General features: G+C 44.2%; 2 protein-coding genes across 3 annotated transcripts in view; one reads left to right on the forward strand and one right to left on the reverse strand.

Moving 5' to 3' along the window:
- Nucleotides 1-8,086, reverse strand: part of DNAJB1 (DnaJ heat shock protein family (Hsp40) member B1) — a 42,603-nt gene extending 34,517 nt beyond the window's left edge. Inside the window, exon 1 of the mRNA XM_035104812.2 lies at nucleotides 7,754-8,086. The gene's annotated coding sequence lies outside the window, so the exon portion shown is untranslated. The remainder of the gene's footprint in view (nucleotides 1-7,753) is intronic.
- Nucleotides 1-20,985, forward strand: part of TECR (trans-2,3-enoyl-CoA reductase) — a 30,557-nt gene that overhangs the window by 3,282 nt on the left and 6,290 nt on the right. The window contains exons 2-9 of one of the 2 annotated variants that reach the window (XM_035104810.2): nucleotides 11,495-11,545; nucleotides 16,901-16,952; nucleotides 17,547-17,591; nucleotides 18,043-18,146; nucleotides 18,241-18,356; nucleotides 19,172-19,277; nucleotides 19,541-19,613; nucleotides 20,389-20,432. In XM_035104810.2, coding sequence (XP_034960701.1) covers nucleotides 11,495-11,545; nucleotides 16,901-16,952; nucleotides 17,547-17,591; nucleotides 18,043-18,146; nucleotides 18,241-18,356; nucleotides 19,172-19,277; nucleotides 19,541-19,613; nucleotides 20,389-20,432 — 591 coding nt within the window. Of the gene's footprint in view, nucleotides 1-10,216; nucleotides 11,546-16,900; nucleotides 16,953-17,546; nucleotides 17,592-18,042; nucleotides 18,147-18,240; nucleotides 18,357-19,171; nucleotides 19,278-19,540; nucleotides 19,614-20,388; nucleotides 20,433-20,985 lie in introns of those variants that run through there. The other variant, XM_035104809.2, reaches the window with a different exon arrangement.

Raw genomic sequence — 20,985 nt, forward strand, 5'->3', positions numbered from 1 at the left:
AGCATTTGTCGTTTTGTGTTTATATTGTTCTGAGACCATGATAACATGTCTCAGTTCCTGCCTAGGAGACATTGCATTAAAAAATATATTTAGGTGTTTACAGAATTTTTTTCAAAACAAACATGATGTGGAGAGTTGCATGATTTCTTTTTTAACCGTTCTGAGGTTAACTTGTAACTTCTGAGGTAACTTGTAAGTAACTGAAGCTTGTAAGGCAAGAAAGCAAATGTTCTGCTGCAATCTGGAGAATGACTTGAGCAGCTAAGTCTGTCTCTTCACCATGAGGTCAGAGCAGCCTTTGCACCTGTTCTGTAAATGGATATATGCCTAGCAGTGCAGCACTTACTAAGATTGGCTATATGTACTGCCTGTCCAACCAACTCAGCAGTTTCTCAGATATACTGTATGGTGAATGGTCTTGTCTGGGAAGTGAGCAGGAGAATGTTTAATTTCTTTCTAATATATTGATGTGCAATAGAGGAACACCCCTCCCCAGAACAAACTTGGGATACTTTTTTTTTCTAAATAGACAAATGGGCTCAGCCCTCCTGTCTCTAGTTAGCAACATGAACAGATCTAGTTACATCAGGCAGGGGAGATAACTTCAGCATTTGTCTCTACATTATGATTCTATTCCTGCTGCCAGTTTCAAGTTGAGCCTTTCATAATTAAAATATAAATCTGATTCAACCTGCTTTATCGAAAGGGAAGGCTTGCCTAGGGTGTTACACACCTCATTGAATAAGATATTATGTATGTTGTACATGTCACCTGTTTGTTATCTTTTAAGAAAGTGGGATGGGGAAAGGATTCAAGGTCTGTTTCAGGCTGAAACATGTAGGAAGCTGTATGCTTGTCTCCTTAGACTTGGGTGAAGAGACAGACTCCTTAGACTTGTCTCCTTAGACTAGGCAGTGTACTTGTGTATGCCTGTTATTAAATACATTGTCCAGTTAACAACCACTTGCATTTCTTCTAAGCCATCTTAACTACCACTGCTTAGTCTTCAGTTACAGCTCCTTAATATTTATACAAAACTTTTTAAAAGCTGTCAATTCAGAGACTGGAATCTTGATAAAGGATCTTTGCTGCACATGCAAAATAAATTCCGGCTAGAATATTAAGGTAAAGAACACCAAGAGCTGTTTGCATTGGAGGCAGCTTGGGACCCCCATACACAAGGTCCAGCCAAGGGCCCATCTCTTGCTTTTTGATTAGCACAGGTTGGGTGGGACATTATGAGATTTGCAGGCAAACAGAGCTGGATTATTAGGCTGATGAGTGGGGATTAAGTGTCTCAGCTAACTGGAGCTTCACACATTACATATACATGAATTGGTCAGGATGGGAAAGCTGTCACCCTCCAGATGTTGGATCTAACTTCCTTCAGTTGCAGGCAACTTGGCCAATGGCCAGGAATGATCAGTTATAGTGCTACAGCATCTAGAGAGTCACAGGTTCCAAATCCCTGATACAGGATGTTTTAAGTTAGGTTGTGACTAGAATACAAATATACCTGCTTCTCTATGATCTGCTCTTAAAAAGATGACAACTAACCAGCCAAATACAAATCACTAGAATTCCTATGATAACAATTACAGCATATAACTAATTTGTGCTAAGCGATGCTGGGTATGTACTCCGTCTTAAGTCCCTTGCTGGATCATATCATTCCCTAGTACAACATTCTTTACAAGATTTCCAGCAATCAGAAAGCTTTAAGTAGTTCAATGCAAATCATGGTGTAACTACTGCCCATCCCTGGCCCACTGGATTTCTGTTTCTGATCCATTATCTATCTACCTTCATTTCAAGATGGTCCCTTCCAACTCTATGATTCTATGTTCTTTATCAAGGACAACCTATCTTTTGGATGTGTCTGACCAGCTTTGAAAACTTGGGAGAGGAGTTTCTACAAGTAACTTGTGCAACTTTTCCTTCCTTGGAGGCAGAAGGATAAGTTCTCTGAGTGGGTTGGTGAAGTTAGGAGCATACTTTGTTTGCATTTGAAAGATAACAATCCTACATCTTGCAGCAATCTGCAGATTCTTAGGATAGTGTTGGCAGCAATGTTAATTCTGCTTTTCACTGGGTAGGTTAGCTTTTCCTCAGATTTCTGAGAGTTTGGGGCACACTTTTTCTGAACTGAAATGGGTGGAAAACCTAACCCCCGCATCTGAAAAGATTGGCTAGAATGTGGTCAGCCCAGAGTAGTGACTTGTACAGAGTTGCTGCAACTGACCTCCTTTGAAGGCAGGTAATTCTAACACACATCCCTGTTCGGGTATGATGACATAATTTAATCACTTCTGGTCCAATCAGAAGAGAATTGCCCTTGTAGGAGGCTCACTGAAAAAGTGGTCAGGACCTCATGAGAGCTTTGAATGAATTAAATTAATTGATTCCATTAGTTCTTTCATCTGCGATGAACATATGGTTTGATAATGACTGGTGTAAAGATCAAGCTTTTAATGCAGCCACCCCAGACTGCGGCCCTCCAGATGTTTTAGCCTACAACTCCCATGATCCCTAGCTAACAGGACCAGTGGTCAGGGATGATGGGAATTGTAGTTTGGGGGTGCCTGTTTTAATGTATCACACTGGTTGGAGGTACTATTTGATCCTGCACAGATCAGGGCAGAGATCATAGCTGTCAAGTAAGCTGGGAGACTTACACGCCACTTCAAGCTAACAGTTTGAACTCTGTTTATCGGGGCAGAGCTCCCTCCCCACCATACCTGCTGCTGCTGCCACCAGCCCTGCCCACTCTGCCACTATCATGAGCCCTGCTGGGCGGCAATGATTTCAGGCAGGATTGTGCCAATTTTGGGTGAGAACTCACCAAAATGGATGCGATCTTGCCCCAAATCAGTGCTGCTGGCAGAGGTGGCAGGGCAAGTGTATTCTGCTGCTTTAAAATGTAGGCATAGGGAACTCTTAAGGCTGAAGTGTAAAGTGAACCTTAATCAAAACTTTTGGATGCTTTTGGAAGTGCCACCTGGGGGGCTTCCGTGGCTCTGCTGGTTGAGCCTCAACCAATTTAGTGTGGCTTTGTTTTCTGAGCCTGAAAACAGCAACTGTTAGACATTTCAGCAGGAGTGCCCTCCTCTTAGGTGTTTGTGCAAGAGGTTTTAAAATGAATGAGCCTGGCTTTCCCTGAGTGAGATCAAGAGCTTATAGAAGCATTGCCATTTGGGAATCTGAATATGATAGTTTTGATTAAGGTTCACTTTACACTTCAGTCTTAAGAGTTCCCTATGCCTACATTTTAAAGAAGCAGAATACAATTCAGTATGCTTTGTTCCAGGTACATTGAATGGGTGTGAATCTCTGGGTCCTCGAAGGTTACCCTATTTGTGTGGAAGCTGGTACAGTGGAACCTCGGGTTACAAACACCTGGGGTTACAAACACTTCGGGTTACAGACTCCGCTAACCCGGAAGTAGTACCTCGGGCTAAGAACTTTGTCCCAGGATGAGAACAGAAATCACGTGACGGCGGCAGCGGGAGGCCCCCTTAGCTAAAGTGGTACCTCAAGTAAAGAACGGACCTCCGAAACGAATTACTGTAAGTTCGTAACCAGAGGTACCACTGTACTTTGGAAGTGGTTGGCTTGCACAAACTGCCATTTGTGTGTATTTTGCAACCTGTCGAGTTTGTTTAGGCATGTTGCAATACGCTCAGTTTAAAAGAAAATCCAGGCTTACAATGCCTGAAGCAGTAGTATTAAATGTGGGAGGTCAGAATTGCCTCGTACCAAGAGCTTACTGGTTAGCACACATTTATTTTCTTCAGCTTCTTTTCCACTCTTCATCTTTTGAGTATTTAATGCTGTTTTATTCAGAACCTCTGTTTGATGGGTTTTGAGTTTTTGGTGGAATTATTTTGTATATGACATCCTCTGTAATGGGTGTTCTTAGTGTGATAGTAATTTAACACTGTCAGCCTAAGCAAGGGCGGCTTTTTACATCCACTTGAGGTCATTCCTTAGCTGTTCAGGTTTTATGTGTACACCAGAGGGCGCTCTCAGCTTAGCGTTTTGAGAAGATGTGTGTTTATTTTGTTCTCTTTCCAGGGTTGTCCTTTTTTCCCCTTCAGTTGCTTAGCCTGGTATTTGGCAGCAGCAGCAGCCCCACTGCAGATGGATGCATTTACGTAAACTGAAGAGACAAGAGTCCATAGGCTGTGGTCACTGTGCATTTAAAATATCTGTCCCACTCTGGTTAATGTAGTTGGGACCTTTGCCAAGTCGGTCAGTGCAACTTTTGTTTGCTTTTTGTCCCAGTTTTCTGCATATGATGACAAAGCTACCAACTGTCTGGTCTAAATGACAGCATCCAGGCCTATGTGGATGTAGAGGTCACACCCATATCATACATGAATAGCCCAGTCAGTAGAGCTTGAGGCTTAATCTCGGGGTTGTGGGTTTGAGCCCCATAATGGGTGAAAGATTCCTTAATTGTAGAAGGCTGGACCAGCTAACTCTCATGGTCCCTTCCAACTCTACAAGTCTCTGATTCTGCAATTTAAAGCATATTTAAAGCACGTGCCTTCTCCCCCCAAAAATCCTGGGGACTGAAGTTTGTTAAGTGGGCTGGGAATTGTAGCTCTGTGAGGACTAAACTACAGTTCCCAGGATTATTTGAGGGAAGCCATGTGTTTACATTTATGGAGCAGATGTCAGCCTAGATGCTGTTTGAGTGTCTGCTGCTTCACTATAGGAGCTGCTGCTACTTTTATTATCGTCCAAGTCTCTCACCATGAATGCACTAGTTGGGCTGTGACAATGCAAGAGCAGGATGCTGGACTATAGATGTTCCTTTTGTCTGATCCAAGAGGGCTATTTGTGTTCTTAGGCTCTTTTCAACTTGCAGCTACTCCTGTATATTCAACTCCTACATCTGCTTCTGTAATATGTAATTCTAAACCCAGAATTGTGTTGCAAATACCATCACTAGTTAAAACTTTGTTCCTCATATGAACCATACTTCTTACTTGTCTTTTAAAAACTTTAACCATAACTCATTCTAACCAGTGTGTCAAGAGTGGCTAACCACTATATTACTAGAAGCACAGAGGGCACTGATTTCTATTTTACTTAACATACTCATAAAGCAAGTACTGTATTTTACATTAACTCTCAAGCATTAGCTTCTCCCCTCCCATTTTCTCTCTCCTTTCCTATTTGACTTCTGTCCCAGGCCATCCTGCTGTGACTATGATACCTAAATGAATGGCAGGCACCATCTCACTGCATCTCAATGATGCACCCATCTGAAAGCTGTTAAATACCGTGTTTCTCATATTATAAGACACGTCTTATATTTATTTTTTCCTCAAAAAACACACACTATGGCTTATTTTCGGGGGGTGTCTTATTTTCTTCCTCCTCCTCCTGCCGTGGCCGGCATTGCTGCTGCGCCTATCACTATGTCTTATTTTTGGGGTATGGCTTATATTCCTTGAATACTTAAAAATCCTGCTATGGCTTATTTTATGGGTATGTCTTAAAATATGAGAAACAGGGTATTTCCTAGACCTGCTTGGCTTTTTGCCCTGCAGCTCACAAGTCTTGAAACTGGGAAGCCACCACTAACTTATTTCCACATCTCTGCCGTTAGTACTTGTCTGTATTGTCACATGTTGATTGCATTGTTGAGGGTGTTCCATACTTCTCCAGACCACTTTTTCCTTACAGCTCCATTAATAGCAGAATTGTAGCAGTTTGGAATGCTTTCATTGTAAACTTGCCAAGCTGTCAAGACACTTAAATAGATAACTTCATAGGGGTTATTTTTGTAACTGGGTGTATTATAGGAGTAACACAATACTGACATGCCACTCAGGTGTGAAATATGCATGTGTTGTCTTTTCATGGTGATCAGGAATTTTATGGCTGTATTTCCAGGATAAACTACCTGGGAGATCTGTAATGAGCCTGAAATAGTATCTGCTATATTTTTGGAAAGAGGTTTGCTGGTTTGTTTGTTCTCTGTATATTCAGACACCTCTTGAGAGGTTATTCTCAAACATGGCACAAGGGTTTCCAAGTTGGGGGCGGCGGTCTTCGTCAGTGTTTGGATGCCAGGCGCCATTTTGAATCAAGCTGGCAGACCAAAACATGACTTAGTTTCGATTGACTTCACTCAGTTTTTGGCATGACAGATCCAAACTCACAAATTGCACTGTCAAATTAAAAATCACAATCTTTTTTGGTTCCTAAAAATACATGGGCAGCTCCGGGCACCCCCTGCTAGCAACAAATAAAACAATGAAGTATAATAACTCTGGGCTGTAATTTTGAGATTAACTGAAGTAGAGCATGTGGCAAAACTGTATCAATCATTCAACTTGTCTGGCATAAATACAGTGGTACCTCGGTTTAAGAACAGCCCTGTTCACGAACTATTCGGTTTACGAACTCCGCAAAACCGGAAGTAGTGTCCCGGTTTGTGAACTTTACCTCGGTCTAAGAACGGAAGCCGAACGGTGGAAGGGCACCGGCGGCGGGAGGCCTCATTAGGGAAAGCGCGCTTCGGTTTAAGAACAGACTTCCGGAACGGATTAAGTTCGTAAACTGAGGTACCACTGTACACCCATTTCTTGTGCCTCAGGAGTCATTAGAAGGGACAGAAACAGCAAGCAAGCTGTGACACACATTGGAGTTGTTAATATTTTCAATCAGTGGGGATTAAGGGATGCAATTACCACATTTTTGCACTGTCTTCAGTTACACTTGAGGGTGGGGAGGGGGAAACACCTTAATTTCCCTGCTCTGATTCTCTTCTTGCTCAACTTGGGCAGTTGTGAATGCACATGTATGAGTATGAGAGAGATTTCATAGTAGATAAGCTATGAGTTGACTGCCAGTTGCTCAACTTCACATTGCACCACAGCAAAGACATTGTTGCTGTGTGTCCAATGAAATGCAGAGCTGGAGGTAGCCGCCGACCTTTCTGGGGTGATTTCGTTTGCTATGGTCTCTCTACTACGCCCCTTGCCAGTGAATGTGGCAAATAGGCTATTTTGCCATACATAGGTTCAATCCATTCCAGAGAGGGAGGTGGTAGACAATTAATGCATTAAATAGCTTTCAAATTCTCTGTTACCTTGGGCAAACAGTGCTGCTATATAGCCTCCAAAAGTCATCTTTTAAACCTTTCTCCCTCTTGAAACTTAAAAGTCTATTACATGGTTGTGACTATTTGGGCTCAGAGATTAAGTTTGGTGAGCTGTTAATATCTTAACCAGTTTATTTCTGGTGATTTTTCAGGCAAATATAATATGCCTTTTTCTTGTGAGAAGGTTTCCCCCCTGAAATACACTTTTCCTCATGCCGAGCTGGAGAACTCTTCAGCCCCAAACACCCTCCATGGACAGATTTCACATAAGCTTGACAAGATTGCACATTCAACCCATCCATGGAAGGGATGCTTTAAAGATTGTCTTAGTTTTCTGAGATACACACTGATATAGATTAAGTACCAGCCTCTGAGCCACACACTGGGGAAATGCCCTCCCCTACATATGTTACACGCCTGTTTATACATTCATCTTGCTTTCCACTGCATTCTTAATCTCAAGCAATTTATAAAGAATGATTTGAGAGGAGATTTCAGCAAACTCCATCCTTGTTTGCATAAAGCAAGTAGTCTGTGAGATAAGCCAGTCTGGTTTATATTAGCTGTTCAGATATTGCTTTCCATTGCCCACCCACCCCTACCTCAAATCCCACCCAGTCCTTAGTTACTTACCAGGGCTTATTCATGTTGGTGGGGCTTTTCTTCCTCCTTCCCTGGTTTGATGGCAGTGCATACTGTACTGGCAATCTGTTTGCTTCCCCATTGGTGGTATCTGGGGAGGTCTGCAGTCCTGCTGCGTTTGAAGGCTGCAGTGTGTTGCTTTGAAACTTTTCACAATTTCTTTGACATCCTGATTCTTCTCTGGAGCACTGCTTCTACTGTGAATAGTCCATCACGACACCGTGCGATCTCCCTGCGCAACTGATTGTCATTCACAACAGCTTAATATGGTCAGCGTGATCTGTGTGCTGCTTCCCCTGGAAGAAATTCTTTGTTCTAGAAGCTCTGAGGCATGAGAGTGACCATTCCAGGCTCTGAGGCACAGTTCTATTAATACCTCTGTTTGGAACTGGCCCTTACTATCTGTTGAAAGTGCTGAACAGACTCCAAATTCTTGTTGTCCCACTCGAGACAGCTTCTAACTTCACAGAGGCCATGAACTTCTAAACTGAGTAGGAGGCTGGAGAGGACGGCACTTTTGAATCTTATCTGTGAAGAATGTAACATATGGAAAAGTCTACTGTGTTAGGTTTGTAGCTTATCTATTCCAGAATCCAGCCACCATCAATGACGTGATCTGGAAGTATAGAATAGCACAAGGCACTACTCATGTATTCTGTTTCCCTGGTTATCACAACTTCTGGCTAGTGTTAGAAATTCCCCAGGTGCCAGGCACATTTTGCATCTGGTATGGTTCCAGTTGCAGCCATGTGGAGATCTCTGGATGCCAGGTTGGCGACTGACATCTCCACCCAGCTGGCCCCTCCAGCTCTCTTAAGCAGGTAAGCAGTATAGCTTATTTATTTCATATATATCCCACCTTTTCCTCCAAGGAGTACATGGCTCATCCCCTCCTCAGTTAATCCCTACAACGACCCTGTGAGGTAGGTTAAGAGGTTGTGACTGGTCCAAGGTCACCCAGTGAGCTTTATGACGGAGTGGAAATTTGAACCCTGATCTCCCAGGTCCTAGTCTGACACTCTAACTACTACACCACACTGTCTTCCGATAGTACTTCTGCTATGGGGTAGCTATGTAAATTAAGTTGGTAAATAAATATGGGGGAAGCAAAATTTCCCTTAGAGAAGGATCTGAAATATTTTCATTGAAGCATGAATTTGTTTGTTTTATTTGTTTTGTTCTGGTTTGTTTTATTTGACGTTTTAATGTTTTGTAAACCACTTTACACATTTTTCTTTAAAATATAAAGCAGTATTGAAATGAAATGGAAAATAGTAATAATAGCAACAAATCTCACCAGGGAAAAATGGCGCCTAGACAATCCATTGTGGCAACTGCAACCTAGGTTTAAGGTGCCATTTGGCAATTAACTTCTATCTGAGTTTCTAACACTGCTTCTAGTCTGATGAGAAGCAAGATTTTCATAACTAATTTGCAAAGGGGCCTATCATGCCATTGAGCACAAATGTGCTTGAACCCATGTAATGATACATTGGACACCAACACACATGGGCTTTTGTGTGCTCTGTGTCTCTTGATGCTATTGCTTTGATAGCACAAAGGCTGGTTTACCTTGACCCAGACACTTAAATCATTTGGGGCGGAGGGGGGGGAATGTGAAATTGCACCCTAAGGCTCAGGAGCAGGCATCCCCAAACTGCGGCCCTCCAGATGTTTTGGCCTACAACTCCCATGATCCCTAGCTAACAGGACCAGTGGTCGGGGAAGATGGGAATTGTAGTCCAAAACATCTGGAGGGCCGAAGTTTGGGGATGCCTGCTCAAGAGCATGTTCATCAGCTTTCAAATGACACCTTGTTGATGCAGATCAATTGAGCAGTCCAGTTGTGCACTTTTAATATTTTTGTGTAAAATGTAATCTCTGCAGCCTGGTAACCTTCCTAAATTTTGCATGCAAGAGCAAAGTGGTGAAAACAATATGGAAAGGAACTATTGCTGTAAGATGGGGTAGCCAATATGGTATGCTCCAGAAGTGGGGATCCAGCAACAACCCCCATCAACTCAGCCAGCATAGCCAGCAGTCAGGGATGTTCGGAGTTATAGCTCTCCTCAAGATCTGGAGAGCATTATGTTGGCTATCTCTGCTATAAGAAAACAGTCTGTTTAATGGAAACATACAGATTAAGCCAGTTGTGTTCCAGGCTCAATTTAAGGATAGGCTGAAATAGGGTGTGACTACTGGGATTCTAAGGGTTGTATCCAACAAAGTCATCCTGTTCCTGCAAGGACATGCACCTGTACAATGAGTCTTCCTCTCCCAACTCCAAATCTGCTCCAGAGCATTGGAGGGATCCCCAAGAGAGATTGGGAGGGCACACAGGGAGAGGAAAGGACAGGGGGAAGTCCTTGTGCTAACAGGACAACTTGGTTGTATTCTTTGAAGCATGACTTTTAAAACTTACTTTTAATCCGAAGATTTTTTTACAACTGATTTATGTGTATGCTGACTTGTTGCTTCTGTTTTAAACTGTGTTGTTCTCATTAGTTCTCATTAGTTTTCACAGTTTTGACATTATAGCTGATTTTCGTTGTTCAATGTGTTAATTGCCATAACTAACTGTAAGCCACCTTGTGAGATCTTTTTTCAAAGAGACTGCATATAAACCTGTTACCTAGAGAGTATTTTTACTAGGAGACTCATGAATTGAACTAACTAACTAAATAAATACATGATTTCCTGAGTCCCCCCCCCAAAAAAACCCCATCATTCAATGTGTGTCTGTTTTAAATAAGTTTACCCAAATTATTAGTACATATGCACCTGGTAGAATCATAGAATTCTAGAGCTGGAAGGGACTTCAAAGGTCATCTACTCCAACTCCCTGCAATGTAGGAATCTCAACTAGATCTTACATGGCAAATGGCCCTCCAGGCTCGCTTAAAAACTTCCAAGGAAGGAGATAAAATTGCACAAAAGACTCTGAAGCATTTGTCTTCAACTGGTGGGTCAAGACCTACTAGTGGATTGTGGTCTGATCTAAGGTGGGTGCAATACAGGGGCCAGAATGGTTGTTATGCATTTATAGAACACGAAACATCGCAAATTCCCAAAGATGCCAACTCCCTCTAATTATTCTGAGGGACAGGGCTTATATATAAGTCTCTAAAGTCCACTTGGACATGGATCATCTCTTAATAATTATTAGACTCCCTGTATAAATGAGATGAACTGAGTGGTACAGTCTTTTTGGGGAGAAAGAGAGAGAGATGTTTTCAAAAACTTCCTGCTATGAGTTGACTGGTCAGAAGGCTGCTTGTGAGGAGTTATATGCTGGACTCAGTTTTATATTTAGCTGGGAATGGTAGCAGTTCAACTCCCAACACTATCGGCTTACGCCTTGGAACGCATCCTGCTGAACAGACTAGAAGGGAACCCCTTCTACTTGAAGGGCTGAGTCTGGAACTTTAGTCTTGGCTTCTTCTTCTCTTCTCTTATCTTTTCTTTTTTAAAAAAGAATACTGGGCAATTAGCTCCTCTTGAGAAACAATTTCGTTTGCTGATCAGGAGAAGGTCTACATGTAGCCAGGAGAGAAACCTGTGGTGGTGATTCCAGCTCTTGATTGTCCACGCCCCTGAGGATTTCCTGCTGTGTGAAGAGGCATGGACGGGACTTTGGTTCTTGTCGAGGGGGGTCCACCCCTTCAAAGAAGTTTCAATGATATAGGAGCCAAGCTACATAAGAAATCTAAAAGGGGTGTTCTTTTTTTTGAGGTGGAGATTCTGGATGCCAAGACCCGGGAAAAGCTGTGCTTCCTGGACAAGGTAAGGACACTCTAATCTGCTGTCACTGAACTTTATAACATGATAAATAACTTTTAAATGGGGAAGGCACTGGGATCTCAAATAGAGGGTAAAGCAGGAGTTGCCCGCTAGTTTAATACTAAAATCTACCAAAGACCTGTATTGCCAGCTAGAGTGTAAATATATATTAAGACAGGAAAACTAAATGGCTGTCCTGTCTTTTGGATGACTTCTGCTAACTGTGAGAGAGGCAGTAGTTAGCATTAATCGGAGATGATCAATTGGAAGAGGCTTCATCTTTAGATATTTCTCAGAATTGATCCATTAAAATGCTTCCTCTCAACTACATAGGCATCCAAAAAAGAGATAAAAGACTGCTGACATTTCTTTCATTTGTGCACACTTCCCAGTGCATTGAAAAGTGGATGTCCTCTTTTCTGCTAGAAGGTATGAGCAGAAGTCCCCATTTCTACCTCCCAATTTTAATATTTAACTAGCAGCAGCTACACTGGTGACTGGGAGTGGCCGCTGAGACCATATAACTCCGGTACGTTTCTGAGCACAATTCAAAGTGTTGGTGCTGACCTTTAAAGCCCTAAATGGCCTCGGTCCTGTATACCTGAAGGAGCGTCTCCACCCCCATCATCCAGCCCGGACACTGAGGTCCAGCAGCAAGGGTCTTCTGGTGGTTCCCTCACTGCGAGAAGTGAGGTTACAGGGAACCAGGCAGAGGGCCTTCTCGGTAGTGGCACCTGCCCTGTGGAACGCCTTCCCAGCAATAAGCAACTATCTTACTTTTAAAAGACATCTGAAGGCGGCCCTGTTTAGGGAAGTTTTTAATGTTTGATGCTGTATTGTGTTTTTAATATTTTGTTGTAAGCTGCCCAGAGTGGCTGGGGAAACCCAGCCAGATGGGCAGGGTATAAATAATAAATGATGATGATGATGATGATGAATATGACATTTACCATTATTATAAATATGTGGTACTTCTGCATGACTTGTGGTCCTGTGGGGCATTCTTCCTCACCTTGAGTCCCCAGATGTTGTTAGGCTACAGCCTCCACCAAGCATGGCCAATAGTCACGGATGATGGCAGCTGGAGCCCAGCCACTTCTGAGGACCCAAGGGTGGGGAGCACAGTTGTGTATGCTTCTCATGGAGGCCTTCAGTGTGACACTCATGGGTTCCCACTCCACCCCCAAATGAATTTTGCTCTCCCTGCTCTGGGAGGCATGTGAGTTATGCTCTTCCCAGCTCACCCCCAAAAAATGTGTGGTGGGGCTGGGGAGAATGCAGTGTATGTGGGGGCCGGGGGGGTACTGGAAGAATTGTTCCTGCAAGCCATCCTTCCATGTAAATTGCTTTCCCTGTGCCTGCCAAACAGCTACCTGGCAGTCAGGCTGGAGGGGAGCATCATTGTTATAGGAGGACATGAGTGAGAGGCCCAGCCACCGCCAGATCACACCTCTGCTGGCTCTGGTCGCACCCACTGGCAAGTGGCCAAATTGCCCATCCAGCCCCACATTTGGCCTGCTAGGACAAGCGGTTGCCCACATTTGCTGCAAAGCACAAGATTCTTACTCCTATTCATAAGAATACCACCCTGCCCATCTGGCTGAGCCGCCCTGGCCGATCTGAGCGACTTCCAACACATATAAAAACAATATATAACAAGCTGGCTCCCAGTTTTCTCTGCAGTCATGTGGTATAGCTAGAAAGGCTTGAGCTGGATGTGTTAAGGATCCTTTAAGCCTGATCTGTTGTCAGATGTTTCCGTAGAGGGGTCTTAAAGAGTACATTGCTAGCTGGCTGTTGCTAAATGAGCTGGAGTTTTTCAGGAGGCCAGCAAGTGTGACACACACCACTGTGCAAACCTTCACGCCTTTAAATCCTCACTGACAGCAGCTGCAGGGAGGTGGATATCCGCTGTAGCTGGGAGAGGAGGGCCTTAAGCCTTCTCTTCATATCAGGCTGTTTATTTAAATAAGTTTCCATTCTTACTGTTAACAGTTGATATGTCACTGCCTTGAGTTGCTAAGGCCACAGGAAGAAAGAACTTCGCTAGCCTGAACAGCTTTTGTGACTGCAGCCAAATGCTCCCACTCTCATATGGGATCAAAAACACTGAATGAGTTGGGGAAGTTAATTTATGAGATAACAGGATCAAATATGTAAGTGGGTGTACACACCTGTGCCATGTGCTAAATAAGGTGGCTGGCTAGGATGAACAAAAGCCAATGAGCTTTCTTCTATTAAAATATAACATCATAATGAAAATAGTTTTCAGCCAGATTAGTTTTATAAACATGTTTTGGAAAGCTGGCAGAATCAACTGTTCTTTAGCATTCATGTGCATACATTTGTCAATAAGGCAACCAAATGTGGTTGCTACTCATAGATGCCTTCACTTTGCTGATGAAATCAGCTTATAGATTTACCCCACATAAACCATAGAAGAGAGACTATGATGTGACCCCAACCATGGTTCCCTCTGACTCTGCTCACTGCTTGTTTTAACCCTACACATGGTCAGCATGAGGCCCCTGGCAGCTCACCCATGAGGGAATGTAACCCCAGGCAGGAAACAGGTTGCCCACCCGTGATTAATGTGGCACCTAGCAGCAGCCACGAGTACCATCCTAAGTATTGCCTCATTTACCAAACTAATAAGTGGGGCACAAGAACATGCTGTTTGGGTTGCTGGAGTTTGGGCTGCTTCTTGCTTTGATTGCTGAACGATAGGACTCCAGTGTTGGGTCTCCAGAAATCTCTCTGCTGCAGGATGCCTGCACCCATCTATTTGGGCCACATACTGTTCTGTAAGAATTGACAGCAGAGCGGCCTGTTATGGCCATAGAGGCCTATAAAATGACCACTGACGTGCTAAGTGTCTGTCATGCGAGAAGGATCATATTCGCGATGTGGTTGCATTGCTGACTTGTAAATTTCATTAGACTGGCTCCAATTAATCCCATCCAAGCTCTTGGGTTGGCTGGCTTGTAGTCAGCCGCACTGGCTGTAGCCTCCTGTCCTGCCATGCTCCAAGCCAGTCTAAACAGCTACTGCTGTTAACCTTACTGGTGCTTTAACAGGTCAGTTTTCATAGCCCCTGGGGTATTTGTTAAGTTCTTGCATAGTTGTGCTGCATATGAGAATCGGCCTTGTAAGGCAGAAGACAACCACACCTCCCCACTGGGAGTTGGACTTCAGCTGCCTTAGACACCCTACACCAGCACCTGCTTGGATTGGCTATGATGGTGGGGGGAACACCCTTCTGAAATGTCAGCATCTCCTCCTTCACCTTTCTCAATTCCCTGCATGCCAAGAGGCTTTCTGCACAAGGAAGGGAAGAGGAACACTGTGTTTGTTTTGAGCCGAGTGTGAGATTCCTCCTGGGACAGAGGGAAAGAACACGAGGAAATTGCAGGGGGCTCTGTACTGCCAACTGTAAGCTTACATGCACTTTGTTGCACACATGGGCTGGAATTTTGGGCTTATTATAAACAAAAGATTGTAAAAGCCATTCCTTGTTCATGTGTTCAGTGAATTTATGCAACATAATTCTTACTGTGACATCTGGAGCTTTTGAATTTGGAAATACTTTCAGGACTAGGGCACTTGCTGAATCCTTGTGTCCCCTTTTGTAAAGACACAAAGGGGTAGGTTTAGGGAGCTGTGAGGCGGGAAGAAGTTTCCTTCCCTGGTTTGATGAAGCTCCACTTCTAGGTTCTGAGCCTTTGCAAAAATTCTCAATGTGATTACATCCCTGTAGCTGAAGCTGTCTCATATCAGAAATGATGTCACAGGTGCTAGCCAGTAAGCTGCTATGAAAGCTGCGTAACAAAGCTGAAGAAAAGGAGGCCTGAAAGTGGCTGGAAAAGGCTTCTCTTCAGAAGGATGCAAAATAAGTGACAACACAAAGAGAGAAACATGTACACTCCATTTTATTAGACAGGATTGGCTTAGTCTGCTGGTTGGGGAGCCGCCTCCTATGTCTCTTTCTGTGGTCACTTCTGTTACAGTGCTATCTTTTACTGTTCTCCTCTCTGTGGACCTTCGTCACAAGGCAGGTGGCAGACCACCTTACAAGTCTCCGTAGATAATTAATATTGTTGGGGCAAAAGCAAGAGGAGGTGGCTCCCTAAGAAGTGACAGCCAGCAGTGAGAACAACCTGCTACAAAGAGAGTTCAAACCGTCTGAGTCCCAGCTCATGCTGCTTACTTAGATGTAACCCAAGACCTAAGCTTTGCTTCCCAGGCTGTGTTGCTTTTTGAAGCTTCTGGAGGTGCTGATCCATGCTTGGCACCTGTTCTGGAATCCTCATACATTTCTTTTGCTTTAATTTGAAAGCTGAGTTGGGTGCTCTCTCACCAGTTTCTTCTTGCAACATCTCCATTGCTGGAAGAGAAGTGTGTGTGTGTGTGTGTGTGTACACGTGCATGTAGGACAGACAGAACTCACTTTTACTTCCATTGTCAAGGTGGATGTAAGGCTTCCAGTGGCTAGAAATATCATGTGGGAAAGCAGATTTGCTGGCAAAGAATGCAGACCTAGTCTTTTATGGCCAGAAATGGCTGTATAATGACCAGGTTGCTGCTTCTGTGAAGTGAGGGACTGAGATTCTGTTGAAACAGTTTTTTGAATTAAGGGTCTGGTGCTGCATGCATGCAACACTTTTCTTGATTGACTCAGGTGTCCCTGGGTGGAAAGCTTCTCTCTTTCCTACTGCCAGGGTGCTCCATTTGCAAGCACCTCAAAAAGTCTGGGTGCAATTTTTCACACCTAGTTGACACTTGAGGATTACTGAAATGTATGTGCTTTGAAGCCTTGAAGTATATGTTAAGGATAGACAAAGAGTAGCGTGTTTTGAAAACTGAAGTTTGGTACCAATATTTTTTATTGAAAACAGCAAATTAAACATGTATTCACAATTTCTGTTAAAAATGTGATATTAACAATGTGTCACTTATGTGAATTGTGTATTAGTTCATGCTTATCAATATAATAACCAAAAAGTGTTGCTGACACACTCCTCCTGGCGACTAGACATATTTTTGGCATCCACAACTCAGGTCCCAGGAGCCACTTGGCTCCTAGCTTTTATATCCCTTTTCTCTCTATCTAACACTGGTGAGGTTGTACAGTACCCTGGAATCAAACCAGTGTCCTCAAGCATGTATAACATAAGCTATAAGATGCATAAGCTATAAGACCCACTTAAGATGCAAGTATAGGACTGCTCTGCCTGAGGCTGTCTTCTCCTGGCCTTTTCCCCTGGGTAGAAGGTGCTTGGATAGATGGGCTTTATTCACTCTTTAATCATATATGATGTGCTCGGGTTTCCTGATTTCCTTCCTCTGCTTTCTTTTCAGGTTGAGCCCAATGCCACCGTAATAGAGATAAAGAACCTCTTCACTAAGTCCCGTATGTATGGCGCATGTATCCTTGTGTGACTCCTACCTGAACACATGCATCAAAGCAGACCTCTTATTGGTTTTGCCCCTTGTCATTTCCTCACTCCTACAATGGGACTGGCCCTCGGAGGGAGGGAGTGTTGAAAGTGCTGAGCTGCTTGCTTCATGAGTAAAGCTTGCCTCCTGACACCCTCGTCATGCCATTTTAATAATATATTCCTAAAACTACTATTGTCATGCGTTTTCCCTTTAATTGAAAACAACTTCTGAAGGTTCTGATTCTGAACTTCCATTTTTATCTCTGTGGACTTTGGAGAAAGGAAGCTCTTTGCTTTTACCCATGTTTCTTGTTTCTTGATTTGTTGTATTTCCGATGGTGCTGTAAGGCAGCTAAGCAACAGCAGCATACAAAATACAACAAAGTAGCAGTAAAAAATAGACTATTTTATTTTACCTGCTGCTGAAAATGGAGGAACTTTCTCGAGTCAGGAATGGGAAGATCTCCTTTCTGAAACCCTGGGAGGCAGGGCCAGTCATTGTACATACACAGGGCTGAGCCAGATGAAGCAATGTGCAGCTTTCTTTCCCCCTTTTCTCTTTGCAGATCCTCAGTGGTATCCAGCCCGGCAGTCTCTGCGACTGGATCCCAGTAAGTTGGTGTATTACAAAGCCTTCTGATATTTTTCATGCCTCACTTTTGCAGGTAGATTGTCTTAGCTAGGAAGTTATGGGGGAAGGAAGTGGGGCTGCTAAGACTACGTACACTGATAGAGTTACTAAGTCTTTAACCAGAGGATGCAGCAAACATGGGAATTTCTGGCCTTGGGAATTATTATGAGGGGCATACATGAAAGGCTATGTAATCCTGCAAGAAGCTGTCATTTCTTGGACATCCAGATTCATGGGTTTGGTGAGGCATAATTAAAGCATCCATCATCTCGCTTGGAGCCTCTTTGCCCCTCCCCAGTTATGGCTTCCTCTCTCAGAATGTTAGGCAGCCAGAGCTTCTCGGACATGTGACCAATGAAGTAGCCACTTTTGTTTGGTATCCCAGCCAAGGTGCCCATGGCAGTTGCATTGTGATTTCTCCTTTCTTCCAGAGGGGAAGTCCCTAAAGGATGAAGACATCCTTCAGAACTTGCCGGTGGGCACCACAGCAACGCTGTATTTTCGAGACCTGGGAGCACAAATCAGCTGGGTGACCGTAAGTGCGCCTCTTCCTTCCCTACAACAACCACACGGCCTTCCCACGCCCTTGGTTTTTCTCCCCTTCCCTCATCCTGCCTTCTTCCTTTTAGGTCTTCCTCACGGAGTATGCTGGGCCCCTGCTCATTTACTTGCTCTTCTATTTCCGTGTGCCCTTCATCTACGGCCATAAGTATGACTTCACCTCCAGCAAGTATTCTGTTGTACAGTAAGTACCTACAGGCCAAGGTAGCCATCTTCCTGTGTGTTTAGCTTGTACTGGATTACTACGCGCTAGTTTTGCTGGGATCTGAGCCTGCACCAGGTCAATGGGTAGAATATGTGTCCCATCCCTCACCCGCCCACCCGCCTCCCTCTCAATCTGTCTCAAGAACAGGATACATGAAGGAACTTTTCATACTTAAAATCTGTCCTAGATTCCCTGCACTATTGTCAGCATTTCTTGAAACAGGGTTTGAGCTGGCAGGAAATAAAAGGATTATCTGTGGTTGTTGGGTGTAGATGGAGCATTACAGTGTTCCATAGCTTCCTTACGTATTGGTTCTTCTGGCAGGATTTTAGGTCAATGGTTTTTTTTTAGATCAATGTTTTTAGGTCAGTTGACCCGACTCTGCTAGTTTAAACCATTTGCTGCAGACTTCACAAAGGTCTCCAAGTAATCCTTCTGATCAAGGAACCCCAGAATGTGGAAGCTTAAAGCAGAATGCCAGGAGGACTTGCAGAGAACTGGTTATAATTGTGTTCACTGGTCTTGCTGTTGAAATGGGGGCAGAAGGGTCTTTTGCATTTCTCTACAAGGAGAAGGGGACGACAGAGGATGAGATGGTTGGACAGTGTTCTCGAAGCTACGAACATGAGTTTGACCAAACTGCGGGAGGCAGTGGAAGACAGGAGTGCCTGGTGTGCTATGGTCCATGGGGTCACGAAGAGTCGGACACGACTAAATGACTAAACAACAACAACTAGATTTCACTGACTGCTACAATAGCCTCTTATTCTGCCTGCTCTGTTTCTCCTTTCCAGCCTGGCCTGCATCTGCCACTCTTTCCACTACGTCAAGCGCCTCTTGGAGACCCTCTTTGTCCATAGGTTCTCCCATGGGACAATGCCCTTACGTAACATCTTTAAGGTGAGCAGTGCTGGGGATGAGGTTAAGGGAGGAGGATCAGGAAGGGGCAAGCAATAGTGGAGGCAACCCTCAAAATTCCTTATTGTGGTTTTCAAGAAGTAAATGGTATTAGGCATCTTCCTAGGAATGAGGTGATGAGGTCTGGCTTCCTCCTCTGTTTGGGCCTTTCCCAGAGCGTGAAGTTTGCATATTCAGCACATCTCCATTTTGCTACAACTTCACTGGATAACTGTTTCTTAATGTGTTTGTTTCTTTCTCTCCAGAACTGTACATATTATTGGGGTTTTGCTGCCTGGATGGCATACTACATCAATCACCCATTGTATACTCCACCAGGTGAGCCAAAAAATGAAAGGGAAGCTGTGGAATAGATTTTGGTGGTTGGTGCTGGACAAGGATCTCTAATGGCTTTTAAAACAGATGGATATTAATGGGGTTGATCTTTCTTGCCTTGTAATTTAGCAGAAGAATGTCTGGGAGGAAGTCTCAGGCTGTGTTCACACAAGTGACTGACAGCTCTTGGCATGGGAGATAATCTCCTGCACTCAGTTAGGTGCTAATTGGCCAACTTGACATATTAATAGGTGTATGATCATGACCAATCCGGCCCGTGACGACCCCCGCCGCCCGCTCTTACGGCGCGCAGCGCGGCAGTGCTCTTCTGGGTCGGGAAAAAAGCGCCGAAAATCCTTTGTGCGCATGCGTATGGGCCTCTCCCGACCCGGAAGAGGTCATTTCTGGTGAACTTTCAGGTCGGGGGAGGCCCATACGCATGCGCACAATGGATTTTCGGCGCTTTTTCCACCCTGGAAGCGCGCTGCCGCGCCAGTAAGCGCCCGTGCGCATGCGCTCCCCCGCCCGCCGGCCCGCACAGGCACGCGCTCCCCCGTCCTCTGGCCCGCCGCGCGATCGTCGCGGTGGGAACCAGCCCAAACGCCGGTAAATCTGGGGACCCCTGATCATGACTATTATGTGACTCTTGTGTCCAGGAAATGCAAAAAGACGGGGGTGGTCCAGGTTCAAATTCCTCCCTCAGCTGTTAAATTCACCAAATGACCTTGAGCCAGTCACACACTCTGCCCTAACATTTTCTGTTTTGTCATCCCTTCAGCGTATGGACATGAACAAGTGAAATTGGCACTTATCATTTTTCTGGTAAGAACTTAAGGATGGAGTGTAATAGCCCCATGTGGAATTGAAGTACTGTAGATAAATATATATGTGTTAGAAAATGGGGCAGGAGCCGTGGGGCATGAGGCTGGAGGTGAACTTGGGGTGAAAGCTCAGTCATGCAGAGGCAAGCATATAAAGCAGAGGAGTTAATTTCTACAGAACACAGCTGTGAAACAGTCAGGGCTTCCTATTTACGTTGTGAGACCAGGCCCTATACAGAGTGGGGATTTTCAGTGCTGAATAAGTGCTGGATTTTGCACAAACTTCAATGGTTCCCCCCACGTAACAGAAAGTTGGTGTTGCATTGTGGAGTCATGGGGATAAAAAGAGCTTTGAGGGGTGTGGGGCAGATCAGATCAGTAATGGTCAGAACTCTGCTGTATGGGCTGAGGACTAAGATTGCCAGTGTTGACTGGAAAAAATGAGGTCTTGATAACTAGTGCCTGGGCTGATGAAGATAGAGGCTAGTTCCTCATTTTCCTATGGGTGCTACTGTGTTTAAAACCAAGCTGCCACCTTCTGGTTGTTGATGTTA

Source organism: Zootoca vivipara, chromosome 2, assembly GCF_963506605.1.
Source record: "Zootoca vivipara chromosome 2, rZooViv1.1, whole genome shotgun sequence".
Classification (NCBI taxonomy): Eukaryota; Metazoa; Chordata; class Lepidosauria; order Squamata; family Lacertidae; genus Zootoca; species Zootoca vivipara.